Consider the following 18383-nt stretch of genomic DNA (forward strand, 5'->3'; position numbering starts at 1 on the left):
GTATCTTAGTCTAGTTTTTATTGTTCTAACAGAATACCTGAGACTGGATATTTTATAAAGAACAGATTTATTTCTTACAGTTCTGGAGGCTGGGAAGTCCAAAGTTGAGGAGCCTGCATCTGACAAGGACCTTCTTGCTTCGTCATCTCATGGCAGAAGGTGGAAGGGCAAGAGAGCAAGAGGGAGCCAAACTCACTTTAAAACAAGCCCACTCTTGATATTACTAACCCACTCCCACTCTCGTGATAATGACATTAATTCCCTCTTATTAGGCCCCACCTCTCGACACTGCTGTACTAGGGACTGTTTCCCACGCTTTAGGGGACACATTCAAACTATGGCACATAGTTGCAAAAATGCTTTTATGCTAGCTCTTAAAATCAGTTGGTTGTGCTGCATGTCAGCTTTTTCCAGACAGAATTTTAAATGGCAGCTATGCAGGAGCATATGAACAGACATATCAGAAAATCAAACCCTGCACAGTTCAGAAGTCTGAAATATTTGGGAACTACTGTAACAGCATTTAAAGTACTGGTTCTCAAAAAAGAGCCCAAATAGCCAAAGCCATCTTAAGCAAAAAGAACAAATCCAGAGGCATCACTTTATCAGACTTCAAACTATACTAACTAAAACATCACGGTATTGGTACAAAAATAGAGACATAGACCAATGGAACAGAACAGAGAATCTAGCTATAAAACCATCTACCTACAACCAACCAATCTTCGACAAAGCAGACAACAACATACACTTGGGATAAGAAGCCCTATTCGATAAATGGTGCTGGGAGAATTGGATAGCCACATGCAGAAGAATGAAACACGATGCTCTATCTCTCACCACTTACAAAAATTAATTCAAGATAGATAAAAGACTTATTATAAGGCATGAAACAATAACAAGTCTAGAAGAAAATGTAGGAAAAACTCTTCTAGACATCAGCCTAGGCAAAGAATTTATGACTAAGACCCAAAGGCAATTATAGCACCAACAAAAATAAATAAATGGGTCTTGCTTAAATTAAAAGGGCTCCTGCACAGCAAAAGAAATAATCAACAGAGCAAATAGACAACCTACAGAATAGGAGAAAATAGTCACAAAGTATACATCTGATAAAGGACTAATAACCAGAATCTCAAACAACTCAGCAAGAAAAAAACAACCCCATTAAAAAGTGGCCAAAAGACATGAACAGACATCTTTCCGAAGAAGAGAAACAAATGGCCAACAAACATATGAAAAAATACTCAACATCACTAACCATCAGAGAATTGCAAACTAAAAACACAGTGAGATGTCCCCTACCCCTCTCAGAACAGCTATTATTAAAAAGTCAAAAAACAATATATGCTGGCGTAGATGCACAGAGAAAGGAATGCTTACACACTGTTGGTGAGACTGCAAAGTAGTACAATCTCTATGGAAAACAGTATGGACATTCCTCAAAGAATTAAAAGTAGACCTACCATTCCATCTATCAATCCCACTGCTGGGTATCTACTCAAAGAAAAAGAAGTCATTTTATCAAAAAGACACCTACACTCAAATGTTTATTGTAGCACAATTTACAATCACAAAGATGTGGAATCAACCTAAGTGCCCATCAATTCATAAGTAGATTAAGAAAATGTGTTATATATACACCATGGAGTACTACTCAGCCATAAAAATAAATTAATGTCTTTTGCAGCAATTTGGGTGGAACTGGAGACCCTTATCCTAAGTGAAGTATCTCAAGAATGGAAAAACGAACACCACATGTACTCTCTAATAATCTGGAACTAATTGATGGACACACAGGAGCATAAAGAGAAGTAAAAGTCATTGGAAATCAAGAAGGGAGGAAGGGGAGAAGGGGAGAGGTAAAAACCTAGCTAACAGGTACAATGAACACTCTTCGGGCGATGGACACACTAACAGGCCTGACTTAAGCACATAAAAATTATCCATGTAACAAAAACATCTGTACCCCCTTAATATTTTGAAATTAAAAAAACTTAAAGTACTGATTTTTAGCCTAGGCTTCAGGGGGCTGTGAATGAAATAAAAACATGTATGTGAAATTTCATATGTGCTAATCGATATTTTTCTGGGGAATAAGTTCAAAATTTTCATCAAATTCTCAAACAGGTCGAGTGACTCCCAAAATGTTCAGAAATACTGGCTTCACTAAAGGGTGATGATTTTCTTTTTCATGATTTCATTCCTCTGCTTCCCCTCAAATCTACAGCTTGACTGGGACAAAGTTGTCCCCAATGATCCTTGCAAGGGAATACCCTTTATCAGTTCATTCAACAAAGAGAGTGGAAGAGGAAGCAGACAACAATGCCATCTACCTCCCAGCATAGCTGAGAGAGTGAATGGCTCAAGTCCAGTAAGGTGCTGAACACACCTGATGTGGCAGCCAGCTCTCAACATGGTAGTTGCTACTGGTGATAATAAACCTCACAAAAGTTTCAGCTGTGTGTAGTCTGAGGTGCAGAGTAGCCTGGAGACCAATATTCTAAAAGAGGAAACCAAGGAGGAAGAGAAAAAACTCCAGCTGTCTGAGCGTGGATGTCAGCACAGCTGGTCCCACTGGGTCTCCGCAGCAGCTTGTGGGGGAAAGGAGGTTAAGTCAGACGGGCCTTGGCTGAGAAAGACCTTCATTTTTTACTCTTTTGACTCACCAGTCGTGTGACACTGAACCAAAATACCTTGTACATCTGATTCTTGGGTTTTTCATTTGTAAAATAGGAGGCATTATACCCCCTACCTCCTAAGACTGTTGTGAGCACAGAATGAGAGAATGCCTACAGATCTCCCAGTGCACGATCATAGTTTAATAAAAGAACAGCTATTTTTTCTTCTTCCTCAAATAAACTCTATGAGGGGCAGATTTACTTGCCAGAAAAGAGCACTGGTTTGAGAGTCTGTCTAAAGATCCTTGGGTTTTTGCTGTTCTGTATCTGACCTTCTGTCCTTTGCAGTGAGAAAGAACTACTCTTGGGGCCCATCCCCAGGACTGTCACTAGCTACATGACCTTGAACGAATCATTTGATCTTTCACACTTTTGTTTCCTCACTGGTAAATGGAATTTTTATAGTACTTATCAGTTTTAGTATCTGCCCAAACTAGGCTTATTGAGAAAACATATATTGACTGTACAAAAGACTCTCCTAGGCACTGAGGTTACCAAGTGGAATAAAACAAAGAACCTACCCTCAAAAAGCTTAAAGTTCTTGTGATTGGCATAAAAAAAATCACAAACCAGAGACCAGCTGATTAAAGTGATTATTTTCTTTTAATCCCCCTTAATTGCAGTAACACGTACCCCATGATTATATATGGCCCTTGAAGTTTTCACATCGACATATTTTCTGGGCAACTGTTACCAAGTTGGGAATATTTTCAGCCTTTTTTTTTTTTTTTTTTTTTTTGAGTCTGGGTCTCGCTGTGTTACCCAGGCTGGAGTGCAGTGGTGCAATCACAGCTCACTGCAACCTCCAACTCCCAGCCTCAAGCAATCCTCCTGGCTCAGCTTCCCCAGCAGCTAGGACTACAGGCATGTACCACCATGCCTGGCTAATTTTTTTTTTTTTTTAATTTTGTAGAGACAAGTTCTCACTAATTTTTTTTTTTTTTACAGAAAGGGTCTTGCTACGTTGCCCAGGCTGGTCTGGAACTCCTAGCCTCAAGCAATCCTCCCATCTCAGCCTCCTTAAAGTGCTTGGATTATAGGCGTGAACCACTTAGTTTTTTTATGTTTCACTTAATGTAGTAACATCCAGTCATAAAGTCTCTTCTTGACAGTGGACAGACTTTCCCATAATATTTATAATAATTAAAGGAACAAACAGAGAGATGGCCAAGAGCCTAGGAGTAGAAAATCACGGATTTTAGCAAGCGATTTGTGTCCTCCTTGTAGATATAATACAGTCTGTCTCTTGGAAAGGACATGGAGACATCAATGTACCTTTTATAAGAACAATTGTATTGTCTGTTAATTATACCTGTTTCTTAATAAACAAAATATTTTTTAGCCTGGCTTCAAGAAGTTGCGAGTGAAATATATACACGTCCAAACTGGACTAAATTTCATACGTATACCATATGGCAATACCAGAAAGTTCCAGGCCTTGAGTAGAGAATCTTACTCCCCAGAAGCCGCTATGACATCACTTCACAGGATTTGTTGTGAGTGCTGAGGTCACCGCTAGCGCTCAATAAAGATGAGTTCTCCTTTTAAGCACATAAATGCCAATTGAAATGACAGATTCCTTTCCTATGCACCCTTAATTGCAGTAAGAAAGCGGCCCCCTTTCCTCAAGGCGCTCACAGTCCAGGGATGTGATCCTCGGCCACACAGGCTGAGGTGGGACCGGGCCGCCCACGCCCTCGCTGCCCGCCCACGGCGACCCGGACTGCTTGGCAGAAATCCACAAACTCACCGGAAAGACGAAGAGACGCGCGACAGGGCTGCGCTCAGCTCCAAGTGACGCTCTCCATGGTTACCGGGACTTAGCAACGGCCTCGTCCTATCCCGCTGCGCTGCACCCGGCGCTCTACGTCACCACTACGCGCCGGAAGTGGCTCAGATCCTTCCAGGTTCCCCGGAAGTGGCGGATTCAAGGCTTTGCTGCTAATTCTGACTCCTAACTTGAGATGGGTTGCGACGGGGGAACAATCCCCAAGAGGCATGAACTGGTGAAAGGACCGAAGAAGGTTGAGAAGGTCAGTGACGTGGGCGGGCCCGGTGGGGACCATGTTATAGTGCGGAGTGCGAGAAATGGCCACCTAGAGACCGAATTGAGCCAAATTGTGAGTTTTTATTAGCTGGCCAGCGACCACCCCGTGCCCTGTTAGGGTACAGGTACAGAGAATGGTGCTGAGCCGAAAAAGCAGAGAGGTTTTATACTATCCTAAGGTAGAGCTATGTGACTTTAGGCACGGTGGTTACATCATCTCTCCATAGCTGTGGGGTCCAGGACCTGCCTCGGACCACCCGTTTCAATTGCAATCTTTAAGCAAGCAGGTTTACAGAAGCAGATAGCATCAATTAAGGAACATTCTTTTAGGCGTTAAGCAAGCCCAGTAAATTTTAACCACAGGCAGCAGGAAAGTTTAAACAATCAGTTACAAGTTAATTGTTTGATTTATCTCTGCAGGGTACTTTTTCCCAATTACAGACATAGGTCAAGCGAACGTAGGTCACCTAGCGAGCAAACATAGGTTTTTAAGTGGGCCTTTACAGACCAAGGTGGTGGGAATGGACGCCCCCAGGGAGCGGGGGGAGATAGGAAGACGGAGCCAGTGAAGTTCCAGACCTCGCTGTAGTCTTTTTATCCCATTCGAAGGACTCAGAATTAACAACAGTATTAATAACGGACATTCACTGAGTGCTTACTGTTGCCATTCGTGTTAAGTAGGCTTAACATGGGGTAACTTGGGTTATCTCATAACAGCCTTATGGGTACGTACTGTTGTCCCATTTTCAAATTTGGAAATTTGAGGCTCGAAAGGAGAAAGTTGCAAAGCCAGTATGTGGCAGAGCCAGGATTTGAACCCTATCTGCGGCTTAGTAACAATGATACAAATAGTTACTATTTATTGAGCTTTGTATACGTTGACGTCATTTTCTCTGGGAAGTCTTCCCAAACTGTTCCCTTACCACGTGAGATCAGGTCCTTATAAACTGTTTTACCACCCTACACATTGCGTTCGTGGTTGATTTATATCGCTCTCCCCTGCTAGACAGTAAGCTCCTGATAGCAGAAGCTGCACTCTTTTTTCCTGCACACCTAGCACAGTTCCTGGCACAATAAATATTTTGAATAAATGATTGAGTGAATAATCCCTAACTCTCACAAGTGATCGAGCAAATTATATATATAATTTCCATGCTACTGACAGGGAAATTGAGTCCAGGAAAATTAATTAATGTGGCTAAGGTCATATGGCCCATAGGTAGTGAAGCCAAGATTTCCATCCAGTTATTCAGGATTTCAAAATTAGCACTAGTAATTACTTTTTAGTAATAGAAGGTATGTAAAACACCTAACACTTGCCTGGCACATGTGGATACTTCATTTATTCTGATTCAGCAGCCAAAGAAATCTTTTTAAAGGGCAAATCTTGTATGTCACTCCTGTATTGGAAGCACTCTAGTGGCTTCCCATCACATTCAGAATAAAATCCCATCAGACCCTGTGAGAGCAGGCCCCTGCCTGTCTTTCTGACCTCGTCTTCTGCCCCCTCCAGCTCTTTCATTCCGTTTTAGCTACACAGGCCTTGTTCCTCAATCTGAAGATATTATTTCATCAATCTGAAATGTTCATTACTGAGATAGCCACATGATTAGTTTCTTTACTTCATTCAGTTCTTTACTCAAATGTCGCGTCAGTCCGCTGCTGAAATATGCCTCACTTCCACACACTCTATTTTCTTCTGCTCCTTTACTTTTCTTTATAGTGCCTATCACTGTAGTTCTTTGTTTATTGTCTCTCTCCCTTGTGGACAGGGACCTTGTATGTCTTACCTCTGTAACCTCTACAGTGTGTCTGCCACATAATAGACACCCAATAAACATTTGTTGAATATGAGAATAAATGAATAGCCAAGAGGGTGAAGTGTGCTTTCTGATCATACTTACATATTCACAGGCTAATGCTTGATAGTTAGCATTCATGGGAGCTTTTGCCAAAAAGCTCATTTTTGTTATCTCGTGCACAGGGCTGAAAAAGAAGTAGCTTACTGAAAGTTTTGGTGAGAAACAGGTGTCAGAAGAGCGTGGAAAAGAAAGAATGGTGATCCAAAACAAATGGAGTGCCCTGGTAGGATAGGTTTTTATTATCACTATTCACAGAACAATACTTATTTGGTGCTTCCTGTGGCCACTGTTCTAGGCCCTGGGGATATAGCAGTGAACAAGACAGAGTCCAGCCCCTGCTATATATGTCTGCCCTTGCTTCCTGATGCAGAGCTCCTGAATCTTTTGGCATTTCCTACAGGGGTGGGGAACCTGCAGCCTTCTGATTTCAAGATTGTTCTTTTTTAAGCACCAAAGAAGGCCAAAAAAGCTTCATCCTTCTCTGCTGCACTCCTTTTAATAAAAGGATTTGTTCATAAAATTTGGATTCAGTCAAAAGGCCGCATTTAAGGACCTAGAAGGCTATATGTGGCCTTAAGGCTGCAGGTTCCCCACCCCTGGAGGAGCCTCTTTTATTCTAATGAGGTGATTGTTGGTGGGCTCCTGGATGGTGGCTGGTCATCAGAAAGACCAAGCCATGATTAGGAGCTTAGAACTTTCAGTCCCACCTCACCCCCATCCTCCAGGGAGAGGGAGAGGAGCTGGAGATTGAGTTCATCATCGATCATGCCTATGTGATGGACCATGCCTCCATAAAGATCCCTGAAGTAGGGGTTTGGAGCTCTCGGTTGCTCAGCACATCCACATACCAGGAGGGTGACTCACCCCAACTCCATGGGTCAGCTCCTGTGCTTGGGACTCTTCCAGACCTCGCCTCATGTACTTCATCTGGCTGTTGATTTATGTCCTTTAAAATATCTTTATAATATATCAGCAGTAGTAACTAAAGTGTTTTCCTGAGTTCTGTGAGCCACTGTAGCAAGTTATCAAACCTGAGGAGGGGGTTTTGGTGACCTTTGATTTATAGACAGTTGGTCAGACACACAGGTGACAACCTGGACTTGTGGTTAGCATCTAAAGTAGGAAGAGGGGACAATCTTGTGGGACTGAGCCCTTAACCTGTGGGGTTAAGGGATATATAAGGCTATGTCTGGGTAGATGAGGTCAGAATTTAGTTGAATTGTACAATACCCAGCTGGTGTCACAGAATTGGTTGATGTGGGGAAAATCCCCTATATTGTGTCAGAAGTGTTCTGGAAGTATAGAGTGTTATGAGAGAGTATAGAGAAAAACAGTTGGTCTTTCCTATACAGAAATATAATAACCTAATATTTGTTGATCACTCATATGGCATGTTTGGTCTGGTCCAAAACATTGCTGTAATTTAGGGCCTTGCTCTGAAAAGAAGAGAAACCTTGGAAAAACATTTTTCAGGGGAAAAAACCTATCTTCTCAGTTCTTATTATTTAAATTCTGCCACAACTTTGGAGCCTTTTCCATTGCCAGAAGTTAATCTTAACACTGCTTGATTTGCATAAACAGTTTAGTGATTTGATGTAAACTCTTTCTTTGTGCATATCATGTTTAGACAGGCTTTTATTTGACATAGTATTAATTGTGACTCTTAAAATCCCAACTTTACGTGTCAGTATCTTTGATTTTTAAAAAGAAGTCAGTCTGGTATTATTGAATAATCTTTTATATGTAGAACTGTGGACACCGTGTCTTTCAGAGGTGAAAAATAATTAAAAGAATTTTTGTTTTCTTTTATTAGGTTGACAAAGATGCTGAATTAGTGGCCCAATGGAACTATTGCACTCTAAGTCAAGAAATATTAAGACGACCAATAGTTGCCTGTGAACTTGGCAGGTATGGTTTCTTTACTTAATCAAGATGAGTTATTAAGTGATTTTTTCAGAGAATTGTAATGTGTAAATGCAGTTCTTTATTCATCAAATGTGAATTATCCCAAGCAAATGCGAGAGGCCTATATTATCATTCTCTGTCTCTGAATATAACTCTGCACTCTCCTAATTTATTTGATTTGAAAACTCAGGGGCCTATAGAAGCTGAGTTATAAACATAAATGCATGAAGGAGACATATGAGGCACAGTAGGGAATGGTGGGGAGTGGGGAGAACTGGAGAGTTCATGTCTTATCCAAAGAAGAAGCTACCACTCAGTTCCACCCAATTCTTGCAATTCAAGAACATGGGCTTCATATTCCAGATCTTCTGTAATTTTTAATTTTTCAAGAAAAGTTGGAAATACGTACGTTTATATTAAACTTCCCAATTTTTAAAATCCTTGTTCAGGTCACATTTAACCCTCAGACTGCCAGTTTGCCACCCTTGATTTAAGCTAGTTTCTTTGTTTAAATGCTCTGGAAATAGTTGAAACAGGGTTAAATTTACTTTGTAGTAATGCAGGGCATTTCTGTTATCAAATGTAAATGACTCTAGGATTGTGTTCAATTTATTCTTCCTCCTTAGTTTGGATATTTGAAAGTAGATTGTTGACATTGTATTTTGACTAATCCTTATTCTCACAGACTTTATAACAAAGATGCAGTCATTGAATTTCTATTGGACAAATCTGCTGAAAAGGCTCTTGGGAAGGCAGCATCTCACATTAAAAGCATTAAGGTAAGACAGGTGATTGTGAAGTGCTTCATGGGTCTCAGTGATTGAGGTTTATTTTATAGAATTCATGTTCTTTAAAGACCAAATTCAGAAATTTGGGATTCCAGTCCTACCTAGCCACCTAACACAGGTATGATCTTGGAAGGGCATTTAAATCTCAAATCAGAAATTCCTGTATATATACTTCCTACATTATAAATCTGTTGTGAACATGCTTTGAAAATTCTTAACATGTCGTATAAGTGTTGGGAAACATTATTTTTGTAATTAAGACTCAGCTATTGAATTTTGGATTTGGAAGACACTCCTAAAATTAGAGAACTTCGTAGGTAGATCACTATTAAATCATTGTGGTTACCTCATGCTGACTAGAAGCTCTGATTGGCAGTTAAATTTCTTTCATAAAAGTGGAAAAACAAATTTTTTAGTAAAGGAAGTTTCTTAAGAGAATAAAATTTTTCAAATCTGGTCAGTGGAAAAAAGCTTAGAAAGATAGTGAAGAATTTGAGAGGCATTGGGCTAGTCAAACCCTTCCTCTCACTGTAGATGACTTGCTGGAGACCACGTGGCCAGTGAGTAAAGTGCTGAACTGGATTCCCTGACTCCCAGTCTAAGGCTTCAGGTTTCTCCTTTATTATTATTATTATTATATTAGATTTTTTGTATGAATTCTTGGGCTGTGATTACAGGATATGTTTCATTTCAGGCAAATTTATAATTCTAAAATATAGCTAATGGTAGTGCTATAGAAATTTTCATTCTGATTTTAGTGACCTTTTACCTTGGGAAGAGAATTCATTCCTGAAAAACCCATCATAGCTTGAATTATCTTACCTCAAAAATGTGATTATCATTGAAATTAATTCATATAATTCTATTCCTAAAGCACACACAGTATTCAGTTTTATGTGGTTGAACCATTGGTGTAAAAAAAAAAAAAATCCCTCTAAGAAATTGAAGCAGTAAAGATAAAATGATCCAAATAAAACAGTGCAAATACACAAGATTATCATTGCTGTCAATTAACAGTCCACATATACCCTGAGCAGAGAACCTAATGACACATATGCTAGCTGTCTGCCAGGAAGCAGACTGGAAGAATGGCAGCTTTCCTTTTGAGGTACTCAACTGCTCTCCAGAGTGTTAAAATCAAAATTATCTCATTAAATGGAAGAAAAGTCTTGAATGCAAAAGTAGAGCTGTTAAATCAAACTCTTTGTAAAGCTGAATTCTTAAAAACCTAAATGGCTGTGTTTTAGAATATGATATTAATAGTATTTTTTGGCTGATATTCTGCCTTAACTCTTTAGGCCATGGCCTCACAGATTTTACTGTCTGTTCACTCTTGTATAAACATAGATGGTCAGTAATATGGAACAGCCTCAGTGAGAATTCATCAGCAAGGAGAGAAAGCATTCATTTGAGGATGGAACTAATGCAAAGGTTTCTCTTGGTGGAGTAATTTTTGATGTGCAAAGGTACTTTTTTTAAATAAAAAAATTATAAAATAGAAATTACTTAACTAATTTACTTGCTAGTCAGTGAACTGAAAAAAATCTTGCTTTCTATACAATTCATGATTTAATATTATGGCCGGGCGCGGTGGCTCACGCCTGTAATCCTAGCTCTGGGAGGCCGAGGCGGGTGGATCGCTCGAGGTCAGGAGTTCGAGACCAGCCTGAGCAAGAGTGAGACCCCGTCTCTACTAAAAATAGAAAGAAATTATCTGGCCAACTAAAAAATATATATATACAAAAAAATTAGCCGGGCATGGTGGCTCATGCCTGTAGTCCCAGCTAGTAGGGAGGCTGAGGCAGTAGGATCGCTTAAGCCCAGGAGTTTGAGGCTGCTGTGAGCTAGGCTGATGCCACGGCACTCACTCTAGCCCGGGCAACAAAGTGACACTCTGTCTCAAAAAAAAAAAAAAAAAAAAATAATATTATATCCATGTTTCTTGAAGTCCAAAGGAACGTAGCTGGGAAGAAGAGGTATGGATGGGAGGCGACGAGAATAACAATTTCTCTGTTGAGTTAGGTGATTTATTAAGGCAAAGGATGATCTACTTATCAAATGAATTTTTTTAAATATTATTGGTTTTCCCCAGAATGTGACAGAACTAAGGCTTTCTGATAATCCCGCCTGGGAAGGGGATAAAGGAAACACGAAAGGTGACAAGCACGATGACCTCCAGCGGGCACGTTTCATCTGCCCTGTCGTGGGCTTGGAGATGAATGGCCGGCACAGGTCAGTGTGGACGTGGGACAGATGATGTGGGAATCTGGTGAAATGACACTGGTCTTGTTAGGATTTGTGCCGTAGCTTAGCAGTCATGTGGATTTCTCCTTGGTGTCCTTGGGTTTGGTAATGCCTTAGAGGAAATGGTGCTCGGTCGTGAGCAAATTCATTCCTCATCAGCCATTTGTACCCAGTCCACTCAACCTTGTCTGTGGCCTTCTGTTCCTGAAGTAGGAAAACCTAAAGCAAAGTGGGATTTTAAAAGGTCTCATGTGACACTTATGAAACCTGAGTTTGATTATTTGATCATCTTTTCCTATGTGACGGAAAGAAAAGGGCAAATTTTTTCCATCAGAAAAATACCATTTCCTTATAAGTGCTAAAATATATGCAGTAGCAAACAGTGTTCTAGAACATGTGACTGATCAGTCAGCTAAAGGCCCCGCTGATAATAATAACTTGTTTTGAATGTGTAGCTAACAAATCCTCTGGCTAGGGCACTGCAAATCTTATGGTTGAGATGTATGTAGCAAATGTAAGTGACCTGTATATTTCCCTCTTTAAAAATATTAAGGGTTGAAATGGGCTATTATGTATCTTTTCATAGGATGTCTCACTGTGCAAAAGCATTAAGCCCTTTCCCCATGATTTAGAAATACAAGTGTACCTCAGAGATGCTGTGGGTTTGGTTCCAGACCACTGCAATAAAACAAATATCACAATAAAATCAATAAAGCAAGACACATGAATTTTTGGTTTCTTAGGGCATGTAAAAGTTATGTTTATACATACTGTAGTCTATTAAGTGTGCAACAACATTAATTCTGAAAAAACAGGCTGGGTGCGGTGACTTATTTTTCTTTTTTCTTTTTGTTTCATTAAATTTCTTTGTGTTTATTTTTCCTTTTTTTTCTTTTATCTGTACAAGTCACACAGAAAGCAAAGAAGTTTGCCACATCAATTGACTCTTCCTTTCACAAAAAATTTCTCTGTAGCATGTGATAGTATTTTATCCATAGCAGACTTTAAAACTGGGAGTCAGTCCTTTCAAAACCTGGTGCTGCTTTATCAACTAGTTTATATAATATTGTAAATTCATTATTTCAACAATGTGCACACCATCTTTACCAGGAATAGATTCCATCTCAAGAAACTACTTTCTTTGCTCATCCTTAAGAAGCAGCTCCTCATTTATTCAGATTTTATCATGATTTTGTAGCAATTCAGTCCAGCTTCAGGCTCCACTTCTAGTTCTCTTGTTATTTCACCACATCTGCAATGACTTCTTCCACTGAAGTCTAGAACCTCTCAAAGTCATCCGTGAGGGTTAGAATCAACTCATTCCGAACTCCTGTTAATGTTGATATTTTTACCTCCTCCCGTGAATCACGCATGTTCTTAATGGCACCTAGAATGGTGAATCCTTTCCAGAGAGTTTTCAATTTACTTTGCCCAAATCCATCAGAAGAATCACTATCTATGGCAGCTGTAGCCTAATGAAATGTATTTCTTAAATACTAAGACTTGAAAGTTGAAATTCCTCCTTGATATATGGGCTGCAGAATGGATGTTGTGTTAGAAGGCATTAAAACAACATTCATCTCCTTGTACATCTAGATCAAAGCTCTTGGGGCCGGGCACGGTGGCTCACGCCTATAATCCTAGCACTCTGGGAGGCCGAGGCAGGTGGATCGCTCGAGGTCAAGAGTTCGAGACCAGCCTGAGCAAGAGTGAGACCCCCGTCTCTACTAAAAATAGAAAGAAATTATCTGGCCAACTAAAAATATATATAGAAAAAATTAGCTGGGTATGGTGGCACATGCCTGTAGTCCCAGTTACTCGGGAGGCTGAGGCAGTAGGATCACTTAAGCCCAGGAGTTTGAGGTTGCTGTGAGCTAGGCTAACGCCACGGCACTCACTCTAGCCCGGGCAACAGAGCGAGACTCTGTCTCAAAAAAAAAAATAAAAAGCTCTTGGGTGACTAGGTGCATCATCAGTGACCCGTAATCTTTTTAAAGGAATCTTTTTTTCTGAGAAGTAGATCTCAACAGTGCTTAAAATATTTTTTTAAACCATCCTATAAACAGATGTGCTGTCATCCAGGCTTTGTTGTTCGATCTGTAGAACACAGGCAGAGTAGATTTAGCATAATTCTCAAAGGCTCTGGGATTTTCAGAATATTAAGTGAACATTGGCTTCTACTTAAAGTCACTAGCTGCATTAGCCCCTAATAAGAGCCTGTCTTTTTAAGTTTTGAAGCCAGGCATTGACTTCTCTAGCTAGGAAAGTTCTAGATGGCATCTTCTTCCAACAGAGGCTATTTTTTCTACATTGCAAATCTGTTGTTTAGTGTAGCCACCTTCATCAATGATCTTAGCTAGATCTTCTGCATAATTTGCTGCAGCTTCTCCATCAGCACTTGCTGCTTCACCTTGTACTTTTATGTGATGGGAATGGCTTCTTTTCTTAAAACTCATGAACAACCTCTGCTAGCTTCCAACTTTTCTTCTGCAGCCTCCTCACCTCTCTCAGCTTTCACAGAATTGAAGAGAGTTAGGACCTTTCTCTGGATTAGGCTTTGGCTTAAGGGAATGTTGTGGTTGGTTTGATCTTCTATCCAGACCACTAAAACTTTCTCCATATCAGCAATAGGCTGTTTTGCTTTTTTATTATTTGTGTGTTTACTAAAGTAGTACTTTTAATTTCCTTTAGGAACTTTTCCTTTGCATTCACAACTTGACTAACTTCTTGGCACAAGAGGCCTAGCTTTTGACATGCCTTCCTCGCTAATAATCATTTGTAGCTTTTGATTCAAAGTGAAAGACACGTGACTCTTCCTTTCTTTTGAACACTTAGAGGTCATTGTAGGTTATTAATTGAACTAATGTCAATATTGTTGTGTCTCAGGGAATAGGGAGGCCGGAGGAGAGGGAGAGAGACGGGAGAACGGCCAGTTTGTGGAGCAATCACAACACACACATTTATCGATTACATTCAGCAGCTTATATGGGTGCAGTTTATGGCACCCCAAAACAATTACAATAGTAACATCAAAGATCACTTATCACAGATCATCATAACAGATATAATAATAATGAAAAAGTTTGAAATATTGTAAGAGTTACTGAAACGGGTCACAGAGACGCTAAGTGAGCACATGCTGTTGGAAAAATGCCAGTAAACCTTCTTGATGCAGGATTGCCACAAACCTTCAATTTGTTAAAAAAAAAAAAAAAAAAAAAACCCACACAGTATCTGCAAAGTGTAATTAAATGAGATATGCCTGTATCTTTAATAGCTGGTAGTCCAGACTACCCCCTGGAATCTTCTAGCAAACACATGACATATTAGAAAGGTAGATTTTTTTTACTATCTACTTTTTTTCAGTAAAGGGGTGGGAGGAAGCATCTCAAGTAACAAATTTTTTATTGTGCTATAAACAACCTATTTCATCTCAAGCATTCTGGCACGCTTGTATGCATTTATTTAACAGATATGTATGGGCACCTTCTCGTTTGCCAGGCAGTGTGTGGTATGTGACAGACCAGGCCAGAAAGACTAACAGCCTTGCTCTGAAATAGAACAATGTGAGGCTTCACAGATTCGGAGAGAAGTACAATTTAAGGCCCAAGAACCTTTTGCTTTTATTTATTTTATTTTTATTTTTTGAGACAGTTTCTCGCTCTGCTGCCCAGGCTGGAGTGCAGTGGTGTCATCATACATAGCTCGCTGCAACCTCAAACTGATAGGCTCAAGTGATCTTCCTGCCTCAGCCTCCCAAGTAGCTGGGGCTACAGGTGCACACCACCACACCTGGCTAATTTTTCTATGTTTTGTAGAGACATGATCTCTCTGTGTTACCCAGGCTGGTCTTGAACTCCTGGCCTCAAGTGATCCTCGTGCCTCAGCCTCCCAAAGTGCTGGGATTACTAATAGTCATGAGCCACCATGTCTGACAAATCTTTTTTTCTTTTTTAATTCACCACTATACTAAAAAGGATTTTGTTTATTTTATTTTTTAAGTTCTTTGTTATTTATTCTTACTTAAGCTTATACCTCACAATCCATTTTTAATACTAACTAGGATTGCTTTTTTTTTTTTTTTTTTTTTTTTTTTTTTTTGAGACAGAGTCTCACTTTGTTGCCCGGGCTAGAGTGAGTGCCGTGGCATCAGCCCAGCTCACAGCAACCTCAGACTCCTGGGCTTAAGCGATACTACTGCCTCAGCCTCCCGAGTAGCTGGGACTACAGGCATGAGCCACCATGCCCGGCTAATTTTTTTGTATATATATTTTTAGTTGGCCAGATAATTTCTTTCTATTTTAGTAGAGACGGGGTCTCACTCTTGCTCAGAGCTGGTCTCGAACTCCTGACCTCGAGCGATCCACCCGCCTCGGCCTCCCAGAGCTAGGATTACAGGCGTGAGCCACCGCGCCCGGCCAAGATTGCTTTTAAATATACTCTTCTTCAAGGAATCAGAATTTAAACCACTTAGGGTTCTCCCTCTCCCCCAGTTAATCCCTATTTGAACATAGGGTTCCTTTAAACTTAACCATTTGGGTCAAACAGACATATTCTGGAGGACCAGACTCATTTACCTAACCTTCTCCCACATTTTATATGTTTATTTATATACATATATTGTACGCATATTGAGGTGAAAATCACATAACATAAATTGACCATTTTAAAGTGTATATTTCAGTGGCATTTAGTACATTCATAATGTTGTGCAATCACCACCTCTATCTAGTTCCAAAGCATTATCACCCAAGGAAAACCCCCTACCCATTAAACACTTACTCCCCATACCCTCTACTCCCAGCCGCTGGAAACCACCAATCTGCTTCCTGTCTCAGTGGACTTACCTATTCTGGATATATCATATAAATAGAATCATACAATATGTAACCTTTTGTGCGTGGCTTCCCACTTCTTTTTAAGAAAACCATGGTTCACCCCAGAAGAGGAACTTAACAGAAACAAGTTCTACTGTGGGGTCTTGGGTAGGAGTTACCCGGAGTCTGTTGCTCTGATTGTAGCTTCTCCTATCCTTTTCCCTTTGATCTGCTAGTTGATTTCTTCTCCTTTATCTCTTACCCAATTAATCGAGCTTTGCCTATTTTGGCTTTGTCCACCTTTGATTAATGGAGGCTCTGAACTCGAAAATTGATTATTGGATTAGTTCATATACAATCATCCCTTGGTGTCTGTGGGGGTTGGTTCTAGGACCCCCTGTGGATACCAAAATCTGTGGATGTTCAAGTCCCTGATATAAAATGGTACAGTATTTGCATATAACCTATATACATTCTCCCATCTACTTTAAATCATGTCTGGATTACTTATAGTATCTAATACAGTGTAAATGCTATGTAAATAGTTTTGGTTTTTTTTGAGAGAAGGTCTTGCTCCATCACTGGAGCTCACTGCAACCTCAAACTCCTGGACTTAAGTGATCCTCCCACTTCAGCCTCCCTTCCAAGTAGCTAGAACTACAGGGGTGTGTCACCGAGCCTGGCTAATTTTTTTTTTTTTAATTTTTTTGTAGAGATGTATTGTCTAGGCTGGTCTTGAACTCCTAATCTCAAGCAATCCTTTTACCCTGGCCTCTCAAAGTGCTGGGATTACAGGTGTGAGCGACTGTGCCCAGCCTATACATATTTTATAACCTCTTTTTTTTCTACCCTTCCATCTAATTTGAACATGTTTTCATGGCCATGAATGGAGATTTACCTTATTCTTTTTAATAGCTATTTAAGTGTTCATAATTCATTTGACCATTCCCCTATTGATGAGCATTTAGGTAGTTTCCCTCTTTTTCTTGTTACAGTGTTATACTACACACCTTTTAATAAATACAGAATTTGTGCATTTGCCCACTTGTGGGCATGTTTCTGTAGGAGAAATTCTTAAAAGTGATATTTGATATTGCCAAGTTGTCTTCGTAAAGTGTTGTACTGTATTGTATCCACCCACCAACAACTGTGCCTGTGTCCTCAGTTTCCAACTATGTACGTTCAATCTCTTTAATTATTGCCTGACAGGTAAAAAAATTGTGTGTCATGGTTTTGAAAGGCATTTCTAAGACCTCTTTGAATATTCATAAAGTAAGCGCTGAATCTTATATGTATTTAAAATATTTTTTCCCCAAGTTCCTGTTCTGTCTTTTGACTTTTTATGTTTGTGGTTTTAGTTTTGATAAAAAAATTTTTTGAACATACTGATTTTTTTTAATGAAATAAAATGTAACTATTTTTTATCATTATGGTTCTTGGCCTTTGTGTAAACTGAATAAATATTGATGTGGATTATAATTTTTCAGGTCTTGTTTAAGTCACTCTCCATGTTGGATTACTTCTGCAGGTTCTGCTTCCTTCGGTGCTGTGGGTGTGTGTTTTCTGAACGAGCCCTGAAAGAGATAAAAGCAGAAGTTTGTCACACGGTGAGTTCCTAACATGCGCCATTTGTTCCTTCTCAGTAGCTGAAGAAATTGGATGGTTTATGGTCCCTCCCTCTGTTTGTCATTTAAGGATCCTTACCTTCTTTGTGAAACACAGATCTAATAAGTTGCTTTTCTGCTTAAAACCCTTCCACGGCTCTTGGTTGCTAGAAGTACAGACTCAGCCTCTGGTCACCTGACTACTGCCTGCCTGTTCAGGGCAGACCACACTCAAGCTGTCCCCTGAATGTGCCACCGTCTCCTGTGTCCTGTGCCTCTGTTCCCTCCACGCTGACCTGCCAGCCAAGAGGACCCTGCTCCCCTGGCCTGAGCCTTAGTTCTGGAGTTCTTACTTCCTCTGTGATTCCTGGCTGCTAAACCTCCTTCCACATTCCCCAAGCACCTTGTTTTCTCACTTCTCTCGTCATAGTGTAA

General features: G+C 40.0%; 1 protein-coding gene and 1 long non-coding RNA gene across 6 annotated transcripts in view; one reads left to right on the top strand and one right to left on the bottom strand.

The window, feature by feature from the left end:
• Positions 1-4525, bottom strand: part of LOC123622476 — a 55324-nt gene extending 50799 nt beyond the window's left edge. For all 3 annotated transcript variants that reach the window (XR_006729501.1, XR_006729504.1, XR_006729505.1), the window contains exon 1: positions 4432-4525. This is a non-coding gene — a long non-coding RNA (uncharacterized LOC123622476). The remainder of the gene's footprint in view (positions 1-4431) is intronic.
• A 17-nt stretch (positions 4526-4542) lies between these two features.
• The window catches only part of RTF2 (replication termination factor 2), a 48814-nt gene continuing 34973 nt past the window's right edge, over positions 4543-18383 (top strand). For all 3 annotated transcript variants that reach the window (XM_045528876.1, XM_045528875.1, XM_045528874.1), the window contains exons 1-5: positions 4543-4714; positions 8404-8498; positions 9181-9274; positions 11376-11515; positions 17873-17951. In XM_045528876.1, the coding sequence (XP_045384832.1) occupies positions 4646-4714; positions 8404-8498; positions 9181-9274; positions 11376-11515; positions 17873-17951 (477 nt within the window). In that variant the 5' untranslated portion in view covers positions 4543-4645. The remainder of the gene's footprint in view (positions 4715-8403; positions 8499-9180; positions 9275-11375; positions 11516-17872; positions 17952-18383) is intronic.

The sequence above is a fragment of the Lemur catta genome, chromosome 17 (assembly GCF_020740605.2).
Source record: "Lemur catta isolate mLemCat1 chromosome 17, mLemCat1.pri, whole genome shotgun sequence".
Lineage (NCBI taxonomy): Eukaryota > Metazoa > Chordata > Mammalia > Primates > Lemuridae > Lemur > Lemur catta.